The following is a 17007-nucleotide window of genomic DNA, read 5'->3' on the forward strand; positions in this document are numbered from 1 at the left end:
AATGGCGCAATCTTGGCTCACTGAAACCTCTGGCTCCTGGGATGAAGCAATTCTCCTGCCTTAGCCTCCTGAGTAGCTGAGATTACATGCATGCACCACCACGCCCAGCTAATCTTTTTGTATTTTTAAGAGAGATGGGGTTTCTCCGTGTTTGTCAGGCTGGTCTTGAACTCCAATCTCAGGTGATCAGCCCACCTCGCCCTCCCAAAGTGCTGGTATTACAGGCGTGAGCCACCACGCCCGGCTAGCCAGGAAAATTTTTTACTTTGCTTTTCTCTCTTAGTTGAATTAACAATTGTAGAATACTTACATACTGATTATATCTTTAACATTCCCTATTATTTTTTCCTACTATGTATTTATAGACTTTTTCTGCTAAGATCTCAATTTGTGTTTAGAAAGGCAGAACGACTGAAATGTTGAAATAATTTAAACCATTCAAGATTAAGGCATATATAATGAAACAACTTACACTACTTGTATAGAAAATGTTTGTGTTTGTTAAAAACTTCATTCTTTTGCCATTTGGCTTTTTTTTTTTAATCCTGTCTTAATCATGATGTGCTTTAAAATGCAGTATCTGTTACTCTTTTGAGACAGAGGTATACTTTTGTTGCCCAGGCTGGAGTACTGTGATACGATCTTGGCTCACTGGGACCTGCACCTCTGAGTTTAAGCAATTCTCCCGCCTCAGGCTCCCAGGTAGCTGGGATTACAGGCAAACGCCACCACACCCAGCTAATCTTTGCATTTTTAGTAGAGACGGAGTTTCACTATGTTAGCCAGGCTGGTCTCCAACTCCTGACCTTGGCCTTCCAAAAGTGCTGGGATTACAGGCATGAGCCACTGTGCCTGGCCTCTGTTACTCTTGAATAACACTTTTCAGCTCCTGTGGAAACCATTCTTAAAGTGCTTCTAAGGTACTCAGTTTTTCTTTTTCAGGACATGTACTTGTAGACAGGATTCGACGCAGTTAAGAATGTCTCTATCAAGTCGACAAACAGCTATTATTGTTAACCCTCCTCCACCAGAGTATATAAATACTAAGAAAAATGGGCGATTGACAAATCAACTTCAGTACCTACAAAAAGTTATTCTAAAGGATTTATGGAAGCACGATTATTCATGGCCTTTTCAATGTCCTGTGGATGCTGTGAAACTAAAGTTGCCTGTATGTATGTCTTAAACTATGTTAGTTTCAAAAAAAAGAAAGAAAAATTCTATATATCTCTGTAAGACATAACTAGTTTTTAATATTATAAAACATTTAACAAACACCTGATTTATTTAGCATCATTAAAGTCTATCCCAATGAGTATTTTTTTCCCACAAAACAAACATAATTTTTCTGAGCATTTGCATTCTTATTTTAACAATTTGTGATAAATTGTAATACATGTTTTCTTATTATAGCATATGTCACTTCACCTTTTGGTTGCAGAGTTATCCTGAATTTTGCCTTTTTTATGAAGTTTCTCTTGACACTTCTGGCAGGCTTAGTTGCATCACATACAGAATTTGACCTTAGGTCTTATGTTAGGAATTTTTAGCCATTCAGTCATGGAATGGTTGAGTAGTTTATAATATAGCTAGTAAACCTTAAGCTGGGATTTTATTCTATGGACAGACTCCATAAAAACAAGGTTCTTTTTCCTTATGCCCTCTTTATTTTCCAGGATAATTTTATTCTGAAATTTTTGTCTTCACCTTTATTGGCTCTTTTTCTCTAAAAATAATGCCGTAACAGTCAGCTTTGTTTCTCATTACTGAAAGTTCTAGTTTCCAGAATATGGCCTTTTTTTTTGGAGGCAAAGTCTCACTCTGTCACCCAGACTAGAATTTAGTGGGTTCGAGTGAGTCTCATGCCTCGCCCTACCAAGTAGCTGGGCATACAGGCGTCTGCTGCCACGTTTGGCTAATTTTCTGTATTTTTAGTAGAGATGGGTTTTGCCATGTTGGCCAGGCTGATCTTGAACTCCTGGCCTCAAGTGATTCTCCTGCCTCAGCCTTCCAAAGTGCTGGGACTACAGGAGTGAGCCACTGCACCCAGCCAAAAGATGGCTTTTTAAAGATAATCAGTTGCTCTCTCTAGTTACAGGTATATAATGTATTAAGTTTCTTTGTGTACCAATAATTGTACTATATTCATTCTTACTAACATTTAGAATTTGTTCAAAACTATAGGATTATTATACCATTATAAAAAACCCAATGGATTTAAATACAATTAAGAAGCGCTTGGAGAATAAATATTATGTGAAGGCTTCAGAATGCATAGAAGACTTCAATACAATGTTCTCAAATTGTTATTTATATAACAAGGTATGTAAGCTTTATGTTATACTTGCTAATATTGCCATTGCATATAGGAGAGAGATGTATAAAATCAGGTGATCGCTTCACATTTCTTTTTTTTTTTTTAATCCCCCGCCCACATTTGAAGTCTTTGAGACCGTGTGTGTGTGTGTGTGTGTATTTTTTTTAGATGTAGTCTGGCTTTGTCACCCAGGCTGGAGTGCAGTGGCGCAATCTCGGCTCACTGCAACCTCTGCCTACCGGGTTCAAGTGATTCTCCTGCCTCAGCCTCCCTTGTAGCTACAATTATAGGCACCTGCCACCTTGCCCGGGTAATTTTTTGTATTTGTTTGTTTATTTTTTAGTAGAGCCAGGGTTTCACCATGTTAGCCAGGCTGGCCTCAAACTCCCCACCTCAGGTAATCCACTCGACTCGGCCTCCCAAAGTGCTGGGATTACAAGTGTGAGCCACAGAGCCCAGCCAAGATCTTTTACATTTTTTTTTTTTTTTTTTTTTTTTGGAGACAGAGTCTCACTCTATTGCCAGACTGGAGTGCAATGGCACCATCCCGGCTCAATGCAACTTCTGTTTTCCGGTTTCAAGCGATTCTCCTGCCTCAGCCTCCCAAGTAGCTGGGACTACAGGCGGGCACCACCACATCCTGGCTAATTTTTTGTACTTGTAGTAGAGATGGGGTTTCACCATGTTGGCAAGGATGGTCTCGATCTCTTTTTTTTTTTTTTTGAGATGGAGTTTCGCTCTTGTTACCCAGGCTGGAGTGCAATGGCGCGATCTTGGCTCACCCCAACCTCCGCCTCCTGGGTTCAGGCAATTCTCCTGCCTCAGCCTCCCGAGTAGCTGGGATTACAGGCACGCGCCACCATGCCCAGCTAATTTTTTTGTATTTTTAGTAGAGACGGGGTTTCACCATGTTGACCAGGATGGTCTCGATCTCTTGACCTCGTGATGCACCCGCCTCGGCCTCCCAAAGTGCTGGGATTACAGGCGTGAGCCACCGCGCCTGGCCTATCTTTTACATATTTTTTTTCATCCTCTGTTCTGGTTCACATGTTACATATTTTTAAGAATAATACTTTTTCACTGGATTTTATAATTTTCACATACCAATTGTTTAATCTATTTGCTATAATAGTTCTTTTTTGCCCAAATAGCTGTAGTTGCTTGTTATGTTTAAAAAATACCAATGAGAGCTGGTTTCTGTGAATAAAGTAATTCAGAATGTTTTCTGTTCTATTCCTCTCATTTTAGTTATGAGATAAAGGAAAAGCCTTAGTATACACTAATCTTGATTAAATTTTCACAGTTTGGATCCCTGGCCATAATCTAAAAAGGCAAACAAATTGCTTACTTATAAAGTTCACAACAAGTTTATTTAAAGATCAGATAGTTCTTTGTTCTATCCTAGTAGTAGTACTTGGATTTGTGTTAATGAGTTTGCCTGTATGATGTATGTAGACATTTTGAACTTAATCTTCATATCGGCTGTCATCCATAAAATTGAATTTGTGTATTTGGATTTCTTTCATCTAGTATTCTCATTTTCTACAGTACTGTATCCTTTTCTAGCTGTTCAAGGGTATCTAAATATTTGACAGGTTATATCTTATTTAAATATGAGAATTCTAAGTATTTGGCATTTTGTTTATTCAAAATCTCTAGTGAATGACACTGAAATGATTTGGCTCCCAAGATAACTACCAGTGCCACCTTATATGTATAAAAGATTCAAAACTATTAGCTAATGCAAATGATTTTTTTCTGAGACAGGGACTCGCTGTGTTGCCCAGGCTGGGCTTGAACTCCTGGGTTCAAGTGATACTTCCACCTCAGCCTTCCAAGTAGCTGGGTAATAGGCACATACCACTGCATCCAGCTCCAATGTGAATTTTTAAAAAAACAGTACCACTGGCAACTTCATTTTAATTTAACTATAATTCCAAAGGGTCCTTTGAGATGCAATATTTTTAAATGAAGTTTAGTAATTTTCCTGAGCTACATAACTTAGAAATAAATGTTTTCTTTTTTAGGCTGTTGCTTTGTAAATTAGTTTTTCCTCAGTTGTAAATTAAAGCAAGAGGAAGACTTGTAAGCAAATAGTTAAGATTTAAAAATTGGCCCGAGTGTGGTGGCTTACGCCTGTAATCCCAGAACTTTGGGAGGCCAACGTGGGCGGATCACGAAGTCAGGAGATTGAGACCATCCTGACCAACAAGGTGAAACCCTGTTTGTACTAAAAATACAAAAATTAGCTGGGTGTGGTGGCATGTGCCTATAATCCCAGCTACTAGGGAGGCTAAGGCACAAGAATTGCTTGAACCCAGGAGGCAGAGGTTGCAGTAAGCTAAGATCATGCCACTGTACTCCAGCCTAGCGACAGAGTGAGACTCTGTCTCAAAAAAAAAAAAAAATTGAATATGTTGGTAGAGTTGGCTTATAAAAAATATTTAAAAATTGAGTCACTGCTACAGTGTGATTTTATTAATTAGTTAATTAAACAGAATTACTTCAAGCCGTGAGATACTTGGTACAGTCATGAGTGACTTTTTAGAAGTTGAAGGAGTAGAATGCTAGAATTTTAAATGTGAGCTGCTTTCACCCATAGAGAATAAGAAAATAAAATGTGAGCAGCCTCACTAGATGAATACTGTCTAGGAGTACTATGTTACTGCCTTCAATAAAGTGGCCTGAATTTAAGACATTTGGTACAGTGACCATACTGTGTATCCTTATTGTATACTTAATATATTTTGTAGCCTGGAGATGACGTTGTTCTTATGGCACAAGCTCTAGAGGAGTTGTTTATGCAGAAATTATCTCAGATGCCACAAGAAGAGCAAGTTGTGGGTGTTAAGGAAAGAATCAAGAAGGGTAAGGCAGGTGGTAAACACTTTATGGCTCTCTCTCCCCCCCACTGTGTGTGTGTGTGTGTGTGTGTGTGTGTGTGTGTGTAAATCCCCCAAAGGAAACACATCCAGAAGGTTCTACATCCTATTCTGTTGATAAAAAATGTCCATTTAAAACAATGTTCTAAACCTTGATCACAAGGATGGTATCATTCAAGAGTAGGGAGGACTGCATTGATTATGACCCTGGAGCCAGCTTTCCTGTAGCATAATGCCATTCACATAGTAGGGACCCAGAAAATCATAGCCATTACTACTGTTTTCAGTGGATCTTGTATCTGTGCTATACTGATAAGAATGCCCAAATTGCTAGTGCTCTCTGTATTTAAAAAAAAAAAAAAAAAATCCATAGATTAGAATGAAATTTACCATTGGGTTGGAAGATTGTCTTTTTTTTTTTTTTCTTTTTCTTCACTCAGTCACAAAAAGCTTTAGAGGAACTCATCTCTATAACTAATAATCATATCATTTAAATATGACGTTTGAAAAATCTTAAGTATTCAAATAGATTTATTGTAGAGGTTAACCAAGAATGTAGTAAATGTTGGTTTATCTTTGGATCACTTAAACAGCATAATCTTTAAGTCCTTAGTCATTCCATGTTAGTTTCCTCATTTATAATATTAGGAAAATAATTATCTTTCATGATTGTAAATGTTTATAAAGTATATACTTAAGTGCCTGAGATATAGGAGGCTTATAATAGGTTCATGGCAGAGGTTTATTTATTTGTTTTTTAGGTTTTTATTGATAGTAATACATACTTCTTTATTGTTAATAGATCTTTAATGTGGGTCATAACTTATAGTGCTTTATGAGATATTCACTGATTATTTAAGTCCTTATTCTTATTTTAGAAAGGTTGATCTAATGTCTGACAATGTGAGACCTGGGCTTCTACAGGCAGATTTAAATAAGCCCTTGTGAGGTAGATAACACATAGATCAGCATGGTATTTAAATTGTAAAACGAATGTGCTAATTGTTGCTGACTTAAATTATTATCCTTAGCAAGATAAAAATTATTTTTTCCATTTAATGTTGCAAGAAGGTAAAAATGTAATCTTTTTATTGATCTTTTATTTTAGGGAAACATGTTCTTAGCAGTTACTTGGGCATCTAAAAGAAGTAGCTACAACTTAAGTTTCAAGTATTTCTTGATATTTAAGTTGTAGCTACTTGTTTCAGATGCTTAGGTAAATGCTAAGAGCATATTTCCCTCAGAAGTTCGTTGACTTTGCTTTTCTATCAATACATATTTCGATAATTGTCACATATAAGGCACATTTTGTGGAGCTACAAAGAAATATAACCACCCTAACCCTCGAGCTAAATTTAAGATTTTCTTGGTTGGTTGGTTGTTTTTCTGAGGCGGAGTTTTACTCTTGTTGCCCAGGCTGTAATGCAGTGGCACGATCTAAGCTCACTGCAACCTCCGCCTCCCACGTTCAAGTGATTCTTCTACCTCAAGCTCCCTGACTTGCTGGAATTACAGGCACATGCCACCACCCCTGGCTAATTTTTGTATTTTTTAGAGATGGGGTTTCACCATGTTGGCCAGGCTGGTCTCGAACTCATGACCTCAAGTGATTCATCTGCCTTGGCCTCCCAAAGTGCTGTGATTACAGGCATGAGCCACTGAGCCTGGTCTACATTTAAGTTTTTAGAAATAAAGCTTGAAAAAAATTATAAGACAATGCATTATGGAAAAAAATTATGACAATGCATTATGATATATGTCAGATGAAATTACGTGTAATGTATGCTGTGTTTCAAAAGAATGAAAAATTTTGTTTTGTTTCAAGACAGAGTCTCATTCTGTCACCCTGGCAGGAATGCAGTGGCATGATCACAGTTCACTGCAGCCTCAAACTCCTGGGCTTAAACAGTCCTCATACGTTAGCCTCCCAAGTAGCCAATATTAAAGACATGTGCCACTACACCCAGCTAATTTTTTTGTTTCTTATACAGATAGGGTCTCATTTTGTTGCCCAGGCTGGCCTTAAACTCCTGATTTCAAATGATCCTCATGCCTTGGCCTCGCAAAGCGCTAGAATTACAGGCATGAGCCACCATGCGTGGCCAAGAGTGAGAAACTGATACGTGATGTGTGCTAGTCCATTTTGCATTGCTATAAAGAAATACCTGGCTGGGCATGGTGGCTCATGCCTGTAATGCCAGCACATTGGGAAGCCAAAATGGGAGGATTACATGAGCCCAGGAATTCAAGACCAGCCTGATCAGCATAGGAGGATCCTGTCTCTACAGAACAATTTAAAAATTTGCCAGGTGTCATGGCATGCACCTGTAGTCCCAGCTCCTCAAGAGCCTGAGGTGGGAGGATTGCTTGAGCCCAGAAGGTTGAAAGTGCAGTGAGCCATAATCACGCCACTGCAATCTAGTCTGGGTGACAGTGTGAGACCCTGTCTCAAAAAAAAAAAAAAAAAAAAGGCTGGGTAATTTACAAAAAGAGGTTTATTTGGCTTATGGTTTTGCAGGCTGTATAAGTATGGCACCAGCATCTGCTCGGCTTCTGGTTAGGCCTCAGGAAACTTTCAATCATGGTCAAAGGCAAAGGGGGAGCTGTCGTATCACATGGCGAGGTGGGGTAGGGAGGAGGTGCTCTTTAAGCAACCAGATCTTGTGTGAACTCAGAGAGAACTCACTCATTACTTCGAGGACAGCACCAAGAGATTCATAAGGGATGCACCCACCTTACCCAAACACCTCCCACACCACACCCCACCACCAACATTGGAGGTCACATTTCAACATGAGATTTGGAGAGGACAAACCATATCATGCTGGACAAGTTGGGAAAGGCTTTAGAGGGGATATAACTTACGTTTGACCTCAAAGGATAGGTAGGATTTGGCTTCGGAGTGAATGTCTAAGTTTTAAAAAGTTTTGACAGAAGCATTCCACTACCCGAGTCATGTCTTTGTTAGTCACAGTGGTAGGGAAATTGTCATATGATGATAGCTAGTTTAAAATAATGTGGTTACCCTCTTTCGTCTGGGCCACCAACATGCCATCCAGACTGAGGAAGACCCAGAAGCTTTGGGACCACATAAGCCATGGCCATGGCTGCATCAGCAAGCACTGGTAGCACCCCGGAGGCTGCAGTAATGCTGGTGGTATGCATCAGCACAGGATCAGCTTCGACAAATACCACCCAGGTTACTTTAGGAAAGTTGGAATGAGGCATAACCACTTGAAGAGGAATCAGAGCACCAGGCACAGTGGCTCACGCCTGTAATCCCAGCACTTTGGGAGGCCAAAGCGGATGGATCACCTGAAGTCAGGAGTTGGAGACCAGCCTGGCCAACATGGTGAAACTCGCTTCTACTAAAAAACAAATTAGCTGGGTGTGGTGGCAGGCACCTGTAATCCCAGCTACTCAGGAGGCTGAGGCAGGAGAATCACTAGAACCCAGGAGTTGGAGGTTGCAGTGAGAAATCTCATCCCTCTTAAAAATACAAAAAATTGATGTCCAACATCCCTGACCCTAGGTGTGCAAAAAAAAAAAAAAAAAAAAATTAGCTGGGCATGGTGGGGTGCACCTGTGGTCCCAGCTACTTGGGAGGCTGAGGCAGGAGAATTGCTGGAACCCAGGAGGTAGGGATTGCATCAAGCCGAGATTGCATCATTGTACTCTAGCCTGGGTGACAAAGCCAGCCTTTGCCTAAAAGAAAAAAGAGGAACCAGAGCTCCCGCTCCACTGTCAACCTTGACAAACTGTGGACTTTGGTCAGTGGGCAGACACGGGTGAATGCTGCTAAAAACAAGACTAGGGCTGCTCCCATCATTGATGTGGTGCGATCGGGCTACTACAAAGTTCTATTGTGAAGGCTAAATTCTTCAGCAGAAGAGCTGAGGAGAAGATTAAGGGTGTTGGTGGGGGGCGGTGGGCCTGTGTCTTGGTGGCTTGAAGCCACATGGTGGGAGGTTCATTAAATGCTAACTACTTTTTTAAAAAAAATAAATAATGTGATTACTTACATGTTGATAGTTTATGGCAAAGAAAAGTCAGTATTAAATTGATAATATTGATTGAGCAAATACTCGAGTGCTGATTATGTACCACAACACTGGTGCTCTTGAGGTATATCAGTGAATAAAACCAAAAACTTTGCCATCTTGGAATTTATATTCTAGTAGGAAGAGAGAGACAAACATGACAGATTCAGTGGAGGCCTTGTTGAGAAGTGAAGATTTGAAAGAACAACATTCCAGGCAGAGGAATCAGCTACAGCAAAGGCCTGTAACTGATCCTTTCCTCCTCCATCATGCCTTTATTTGTGAAGGATCTTGCCTTCTAAACCATTGTATTCCTTTGGTTATCCTCCTTTTTTCTTGCATCATTAATCTCTCCTCCTCTGTGGGATTAGTCTCATTACCCTGTAAACTTGCTGTAGTATCTCTTCTTTAAAATACTCCTTTATCCTTTGACCTTTATCATGGTCAAAGGCAAAAACTCCTCTTCTTCCAGCGATTGTTCCTTTTTGTTGTTGTTTGTTTCTGCTTTCTTCCTGTGTGCTCATACACTCCCCTTAGTACAGGTTCTAGCTTTAATTCACCACCAAAAACCTTTTGTCAGTCCAGGTCACTTGGAGTCTTCATGCTGCAAAATTTAAGTTGTGTTTTTCTTATTTGACTTTTGTCAGTATTTGCCTTGGGAGACTACCGTGTGTTTCTTAAACTGCCTTTATTTCTGGGAGCCGCGGTGGCTCAGGCCAGTTGTCCTGGCGCTTGAGGAGGCAAGGCTATGCATTCGAAGCCAGGCTGGGCAATATAAGAACCTCTCATTCATTAAAAAAAAAAAATTACTTAAAAAAATGCCTTTATTTCTTCATATGTACACTAGTCATGTGGGCTTACTTCCTATTTTATAGTTCTCTTGACCTGGCTGGATACTTCTTACCTTTATAGTGACATCTTAGCTGTCAGCTTTAGAGAGGGAGACCTTCCTTGGTTACCCTCTCCATAATAGTTCTCCACCTTAATTTAGTCATTGACCTTTATATATTTCCTTCCTAACACTTAGCATCACTTGTACTCAGTTTGATTACTCATTTTTTGTCTGTTTGTTACACTAGACAGTAAGCTTCACAAGAGCAGAGACTATGTTTGTCTTGTTCATTTTTGTGTCCTAGCACCTAAAATGCTGCCCAACACAATAGGCATGCAGTAAATATTTACTGTGTTTTTCTCATATACCAAGTACTGCATTAGGCACAAGAGATTTAGGGGTGACCAAAACAAAGTTTACTCTTAGTCTCACAGATTTTTTTATTCTTGTGAGGGATAGAGACAAAATTAAGTAATTCTAAGTACTCCTCACTGTGAGTTCAAAGAGCAACAGTTGGAATATCAAAGGATGCGAGATTATCTGAATGTGTTTGATTCCTAAGTTTTAGTGAGTAACGACGACTCAGATATTGAGGAATACCACCCCTAACTTAAAATACATTCAAATTTACTTAGTTCCTGAGTTTGTTTTGCAAGACTTGAAGAGCCAGAAATCACTATATGTTGTATATCAAATGTGATAATGGCATGGAAAAAATAAAGGGAATAAGAGCTAGACAGTTGGTGAGTGGGGATAGGGTAGAGAGAAAATGTTGTTTTATATAGGGTGGTTGACAAGGTGACATTTGAGTAAACACCTGAAGGAAATGAGGCATAAAGATATCTTCTTTTAGGCAGAACAAATAGTCTGCTTCTGCTTACCAAATTTGAGCAAGGCCAGTAGGCTAGAGTGAGGTAAGGATAGAGGGAAGTAATAACAAATTAGGTTGGAAAGAGGGAAGAAGTACTCGGAGGTGGACAAGCAGGTCGTGCATATCCTATGAGCACTTTGGTTTTTACTTAGCGAGATTACAAGCCATTGGAGGTCACTGATTTGAGTTTTAGAAGATCACTTTGGTAGCTGTTTTGAGGATAGACTATAAAGTACCAAAGCAGAAGGAAGACCTGCCTGGATTTTATTGCAGTAATTGAGTTGTGCACTGATGATGCCTTGGGCCAGAGTGAATGCCACTTGTGAGAAGTGTTTGGAGTCTAGATAGGAAGATAGAGCTAAAAAGGTTTGCTGGTGGGTTGGATATGGAGTTTGAGAGACAGTGGAGTCAAAGATGACTTCAAGGTTTTTGTCGTGAACAATTAGAAGAATGGAGTTGCCTTGATGGAAGGTTGAACTTTTGAAATAACAGATTTCAGAGTGATATGATCCAAATGTCTTAAGTCATAATATTCTGTGAGAACAGACAGTGCAGAAGAATGTGACAGTTGTTCCTTTGGCAGGATTTTCTGAAGAATGTATTGATAAGAAAATCATATTCACATCTTTTATTCTGTGATGGACTATATGTAACAGTTATGAAATCCTTGAATATTTGTGCTGAGCATTCTGAAGACCTACATAGTACTGTATGGTTGGTCTCTAGAGTATCTGAAATTTTTGCTTATGTTCATAGCTCACTGAAGCTAACCACACAGCTCTATTATTAGTCTTGGTTTAAGCCAGGTACCTTTTTGAATAAAACTGATAAACCTACCATTAATAACAAATATTGAAGTCTCCATTATTATATCTAAATTGGTCTAACCTGTCTAACCCTTTGTGTGTAGATTTCAAAATGAAATAAGTATCCTATGTTTATGTTGCTAAAAAGCTGAACTAAAGGAAGCGAAATAGAATGCTAACAAAGTGGTGTTTTATACTTTACTCATTCATATATGTAACTGTGGCATATCTTTTTCCAGGCACTCAACAGAATATAGCTGTTTCTTCTGCTAAAGAAAAATCATTGCCCAATGAAACAGAAAAAATATTTAAGCAGCAAGCAATTCCTTCTGTATTTACTAAGACATCTATTTCTCCCTTGAACATGGCACAAGGAGCTTCACTCAACTCTAGATCACAAACCGTAGCTCAAGTAAGTTTTTTTGGGTTTTAAAATCGTTGCTTTTTAACTTTGGATTTTTTTTTTTTTCCAGCTAATAGGAAAATTAGTCTTCAGCATCTAGCAATCTTTTTTTAAAAAAGAATTCATTTAGCATCTAGCAATCTGAAGTCATACTGTTTCCACCTCTCTGTACATTTTATGAATAGAGACCTAAGAGGCTAGCCAAATTTTAGATATTTCTTAGGTAGAATATTTACTGTTTGGGTATCTTGATAGTATTGATATCAGAAATTGTTCACCTACATAGTTTTATTTTAAAAATCATATGTTCTTGCTAATCTCAGGTATTCAGAAACTTTTTTTGGTATAACCATGACTTTGATTTTTTACTTTTCATTCATCTTAAGGTTTGCACAAGACATTCTTTGGTATGTGGGAAGAAAATATTAGAACTGTTTAGTTTGCCTACAAAAGGAAGGAAGTTAACCTTTAGCAATATTTAATACATGGATTGACACCAATATATGTAAATTATATAAAGACTTGGTGCTGATAATTGTTCCCTTTTTTTCTTTTAACTGGTAAGGAACTATTGCTCTGAATATCACCTTAAATATATATTTTGTGGTTAAATTTTTCTGTTTTAGGTTACAAAAGGAAAGGTGTGTTTAGGTGTGAAGAGGAAAGCAGATACAACAACTCCTACAACTTCAGTAGTTAAAGCAAGTAGTGAATTTTCTCCAACATTCACAGAAAAATCAATGAGAATGCCACTTATAAAAGAAAATACACTGAAGAATGTTTTGCCCAATTCTCAGCAACAATGTAACGTGAAGAGTGTTAAAGTAACTGAACAATTAAGGTGCTGCAGTGAGATTCTTAAAGAAATGCTTGCAAAGAAACATTTTTCATATGCATGGCCCTTTTATAACCCTGTTGACGTTAATGCTTTGGGACTCCATAACTACTATGACATTGTCAAAAATCCAATGGATCTTGGAACTATTAAGGTAAATGTTGCCTTAATTGGAAGAACTTCTTTTTCTTGATTATAAAATTAATTTATCAATGCAAAGAAATCTTAAAAAAATCTTTAAAAATAATCAAGAAAATTAAAATCACCAGAGTCCTACTACCTGGAGTAGTCATGGGAAAATTTAAAAATACATCATTTTGTTTTCTTCCACTTGAACATATCCATGGTTTTAGGCCAGGCACAGTGGCTCACGCCTATAATCCTAGCACTTTGGGAGGCAAAGGCAGGTGGATCACTTCAGGCCAGGAGTTCAAGACCAGCCTAGCCATGGTGAAACCCCATCTCTACAAAAAAAAAAAAAAAAAAAGACATCTGGGCATGGTGGTGCACACCTATGGTCCCAGCTACTCCAGAGACTGAGTTACAAGAATCACTTGAACCCAGGAGGCAGAGAGGTTGCAGTGAGCCGAGATCATGCCACTGTACTCCAGGCTGGGCAACAGAGGGAAACTCTATCTCAAAAAAAAAGATTATATGAAAACACTCTGCTTTTCTGCTTTTGTGATTTTGTTCCAATTGTTCTCTTTACTTGGAATGTCCTCCTTCCTTATCTCTACTTGTCAAAATTCACTGGATTTTTTCCAAAGTCTAAAAAATATAAAATGAATGTAACAAAATTTTAACATTTGTGAAATCTGGATGGTGGGTAACTGTTTTCCCGCCATATTTAAATTATTTTGTAATATAAACAGTATAGGTGCTCAAATAAACATTAAATTGAACTATTTGTGAATCTTGTAGTTTTTCTTTATTTTAGGAGAAAATGGATAACCAAGAATATAAGGATGCCTATGAATTTGCAGCGGATGTTAGATTAATGTTCATGAATTGCTACAGGTACAGTCCTCCAGATCACGAAGTTGTGACTATGGCAAGAATGCTTCAGGTAAGCTGTTACTTGTGCTCTGAAAGTGTTTTTCCTTTGAAGATGGTTTAAACGTTTTTTAGAAGCATAACTTAAAAGACAAAGAATAACACCCACACCTCTAAGTATTAACAGGCAAAAACCACGATTACTTTTGCACCAACGTATAGTGCAAAACAGTTTATGAATTATACTTTTAAAACTGAGAGGGGGGTTGTTGTTGTTTGAGTTCTTGCATCCTTTAGTAGCAAATCTTTTAATGAAGCTTCCCTGCATAAAGAGGAAACCAGGGAAATATTAGTGAAGAGGGGATATATGATGTATAGGGTTGACTAGAGCCCATGTCCCACTGATGAGACAGTCTAAATGGCTGAACCATTTGGAGGTAACAATGATCAACCAACTATAGGGCCCTTGAAAGAAGATCCCCTATATTACTTGAGAGGTTTATCTTGCCCCCCCAAAAATGGAGAAAAGTTGTTAAGTTTGGCAGGCAGAGAAGCATGAGTCTTAATACATTTCTTCTGATATATCTTAAAGGAAAAAAGAATTCTGGTCAAAATATGACACTGAGATGTACTTTTTATTAAAAGCTATAATGGCTGGATTAAATTAAAAATGCAAAAAACCATAACAAACTAATTTTTCATTATAGGATGTTTTTGAAACACATTTTGCAACGATCCCAGATGAATCTGTTGAGAGTATACCTTTATGTTGCATCAAAACAGATATCACAGAAACAATTGGTAGAGGAAACACTAATGAAGACTTCTCTAAAGGGAACTCTTCTGATGATTCTAAAGATGAACGAGTTCAGCGTCTTGCAAAGCTTCAGGAGCAGGTAGTTGATTGATAGAAATTTTGATATTCTTTCTATAAGCTGCTAATCTATTAAATTTTTTTCTGTAGATTTGAAGCTGTTGTAGTTAGATCACTTCATAACTCTGGCTTTATTTACTTCTTGACAAATTTGTAATGTTTAATACTCTTTCCTGACCAAATATTCATTGTAAACATATGTTATTTTAAAAATCATGTTATCTGGGCAACATAGTGAGACCACATCTCTACAAAAAAATTTTTTTTAAATGAGGCAGGAGTATCACTTGACCCCAGGAGGTCAAGGCTGCTGTGAGCTGGTATCACACCACTGTACTCCCACCTGGTGGCAGAGCAAGACCCTGGCTCAAAAAAACAAAAAACTTAAGACCACCTGGAAATGTTAATTGTTCTTGATCTGTTTGTAGATGAATATTTAAGTTTATGGGTTGAGCACAAGATAGGTTTTGTAATTTAATACATGCCCTTTAAAAATTCAGTGATTTTGTGAAGTTAAATAAAAACTTGAAGGAAATGTAGTAAGAAATGAATTTCACAAAGGATACTCTTGACTTTGGAGTGACTTAATTTTTTTCTAGTTTCTTTAATTATTTAGAGCCATGAAGGTTTACAGATTTTTTTCTTTTATCAGCTTAAAGCTGTACGTCAACAGCTCCAGGTTTTGTCCCAAGAACCTTTACGTAAGCTAATGAAAACGAAAGAAAAGTCTAAAAAGGAAAAGAAAATAGAAAAGGTTAATAACAGCAATGAAAATCCAAGAAAAGCGTGTAAGCAAATGAAACTAAAGGAAAAGTCCAAGGGAAAGTAAGTATCTCTTATTAACGTAGCTTATTAAGATAATAACTATAAGTTTGACTAAATTTAGTTTTTGTTGCAGTCAGCCAAAGAAAAGGAAACAACAGTTCTTTGGTCTAAAACCTGAAGATGAAGATAATGCTAAACCTATGAACTATGATGAGAAAAGGCAGTTAAGTTTGGATATAAACAAACTCCCTGGAGATAAACTTGGGCGAGTAGTTGATATAATACAATCAAGAGAGCCTTCTCTGAGAAATTCCAATCCGGATGAGATAGAGATAGACTTTGAAACACTGAAAGCATCAACACTAAGAGAATTAGAAAAATATGTTTCAGCATGTCTAAGAAAAAGACCATTAAAACCTACTGGTATGTATTTCTGTATATTAATATAAATCAGTCTGGTATTTGTGTTAATTTTTGGTTATACTCACTTTCTTCCCTCCTAAATCACACAGCTAAGAAAACAATGATGTCCAAAGAAGAACTTCACTCACAGAAAAAACAGGAGTTAGAAAAGCGGCTCCTGGATGTCAATAATCAGTTAAATTCTAGAAAACGTCAAACAAAATGTAGGTGGCAGCTTTTATATTTATTATTTTTTTATTTTTGTAGAGACGGGGTCTTATGATGTTGCCCAGGCTGGTCTTGAACTCCTGGCCTCATGTGGTCCTCCCACCTTGGCCTCCCAAAGTGCTGGGATTACAGGCCAGAGCAACCATGCCCAGCCTAGGTGGCAATTTTTAAATGTTCCTGCAACTGTTCAGTTCTATTGGCATTTTAATGTTTCTCTGTTTTGTAGCTGAGAAAACGCAACCACCCAAAACTGTTGGAAGTGGTTCCCGACTAAGTGAGACCAGCAGCAGTGGCAGCAGCTCATCAGACTCTGAAAGTTGCAGCAGTGATTCAAGCTCTTTAGACAGCAGTGATTCTCAATCAGGTTAGCTGTCTCCTTAGTGTACCTCTGTTGGTGGGAGCATTTTTTTCCCCTGTAATATTGATTTATATTTTGAAGAAATATTTGTCACTTACCCAGAATCCATGGTTTGTAGTCACACTCATTATTTAATTGTATGTTGACAATCTTAATATTTTCCCTAAAAGAGGTACTATGTAAAATGAAACTTCATATTATATGTATATGACATGTAGGTTTGTAATGTTGAAAAGAAGTTTACTCAAGGAGGGATAGTCTCTTAATAAATAATTTCAAATCTTAATATATAATAATTATCTTTACTTGTTTTATGAAATAAAAGATTATTTGAGAGCACCTTTCACTTTATTCTCCATGATCTATCAGATCACTCTAATGTTGCAAGGGTTGCCCTGTTG

At 37.8% G+C, this 17007-nt stretch overlaps 1 protein-coding gene and 1 pseudogene across 3 annotated transcripts in view; both read left to right on the forward strand.

Moving 5' to 3' along the window:
- Positions 1-979: 979 nt before the first annotated feature.
- BRDT (bromodomain testis associated) overlaps positions 980-17007 on the forward strand; it is a 52711-nt gene continuing 36683 nt past the window's right edge. Inside the window, exons 1-11 of one of the 3 annotated variants that reach the window (XM_012440387.2) lie at positions 980-1171; positions 2185-2322; positions 5071-5197; positions 11988-12160; positions 12793-13140; positions 13924-14052; positions 14687-14875; positions 15506-15678; positions 15752-16041; positions 16131-16244; positions 16475-16612. In XM_012440387.2, the coding sequence (XP_012295810.2) occupies positions 980-1171; positions 2185-2322; positions 5071-5197; positions 11988-12160; positions 12793-13140; positions 13924-14052; positions 14687-14875; positions 15506-15678; positions 15752-16041; positions 16131-16244; positions 16475-16612 (2011 nt within the window). The remainder of the gene's footprint in view (positions 1172-2184; positions 2323-5070; positions 5198-11987; positions 12161-12792; positions 13141-13923; positions 14053-14686; positions 14876-15505; positions 15679-15751; positions 16042-16130; positions 16245-16474; positions 16613-17007) is intronic. The other 2 variants (XM_012440386.3, XM_012440388.2) reach the window with 2 other exon arrangements.
- LOC105708782 (large ribosomal subunit protein uL15-like) lies at positions 8248-9151 on the forward strand (annotated as a pseudogene).

Source organism: Aotus nancymaae, unplaced genomic scaffold, assembly GCF_030222135.1.
Source record: "Aotus nancymaae isolate 86718 unplaced genomic scaffold, 86718_ANA_hifiasm-v0.15.2.pri h1tg000122l, whole genome shotgun sequence".
Lineage (NCBI taxonomy): Eukaryota > Metazoa > Chordata > Mammalia > Primates > Aotidae > Aotus > Aotus nancymaae.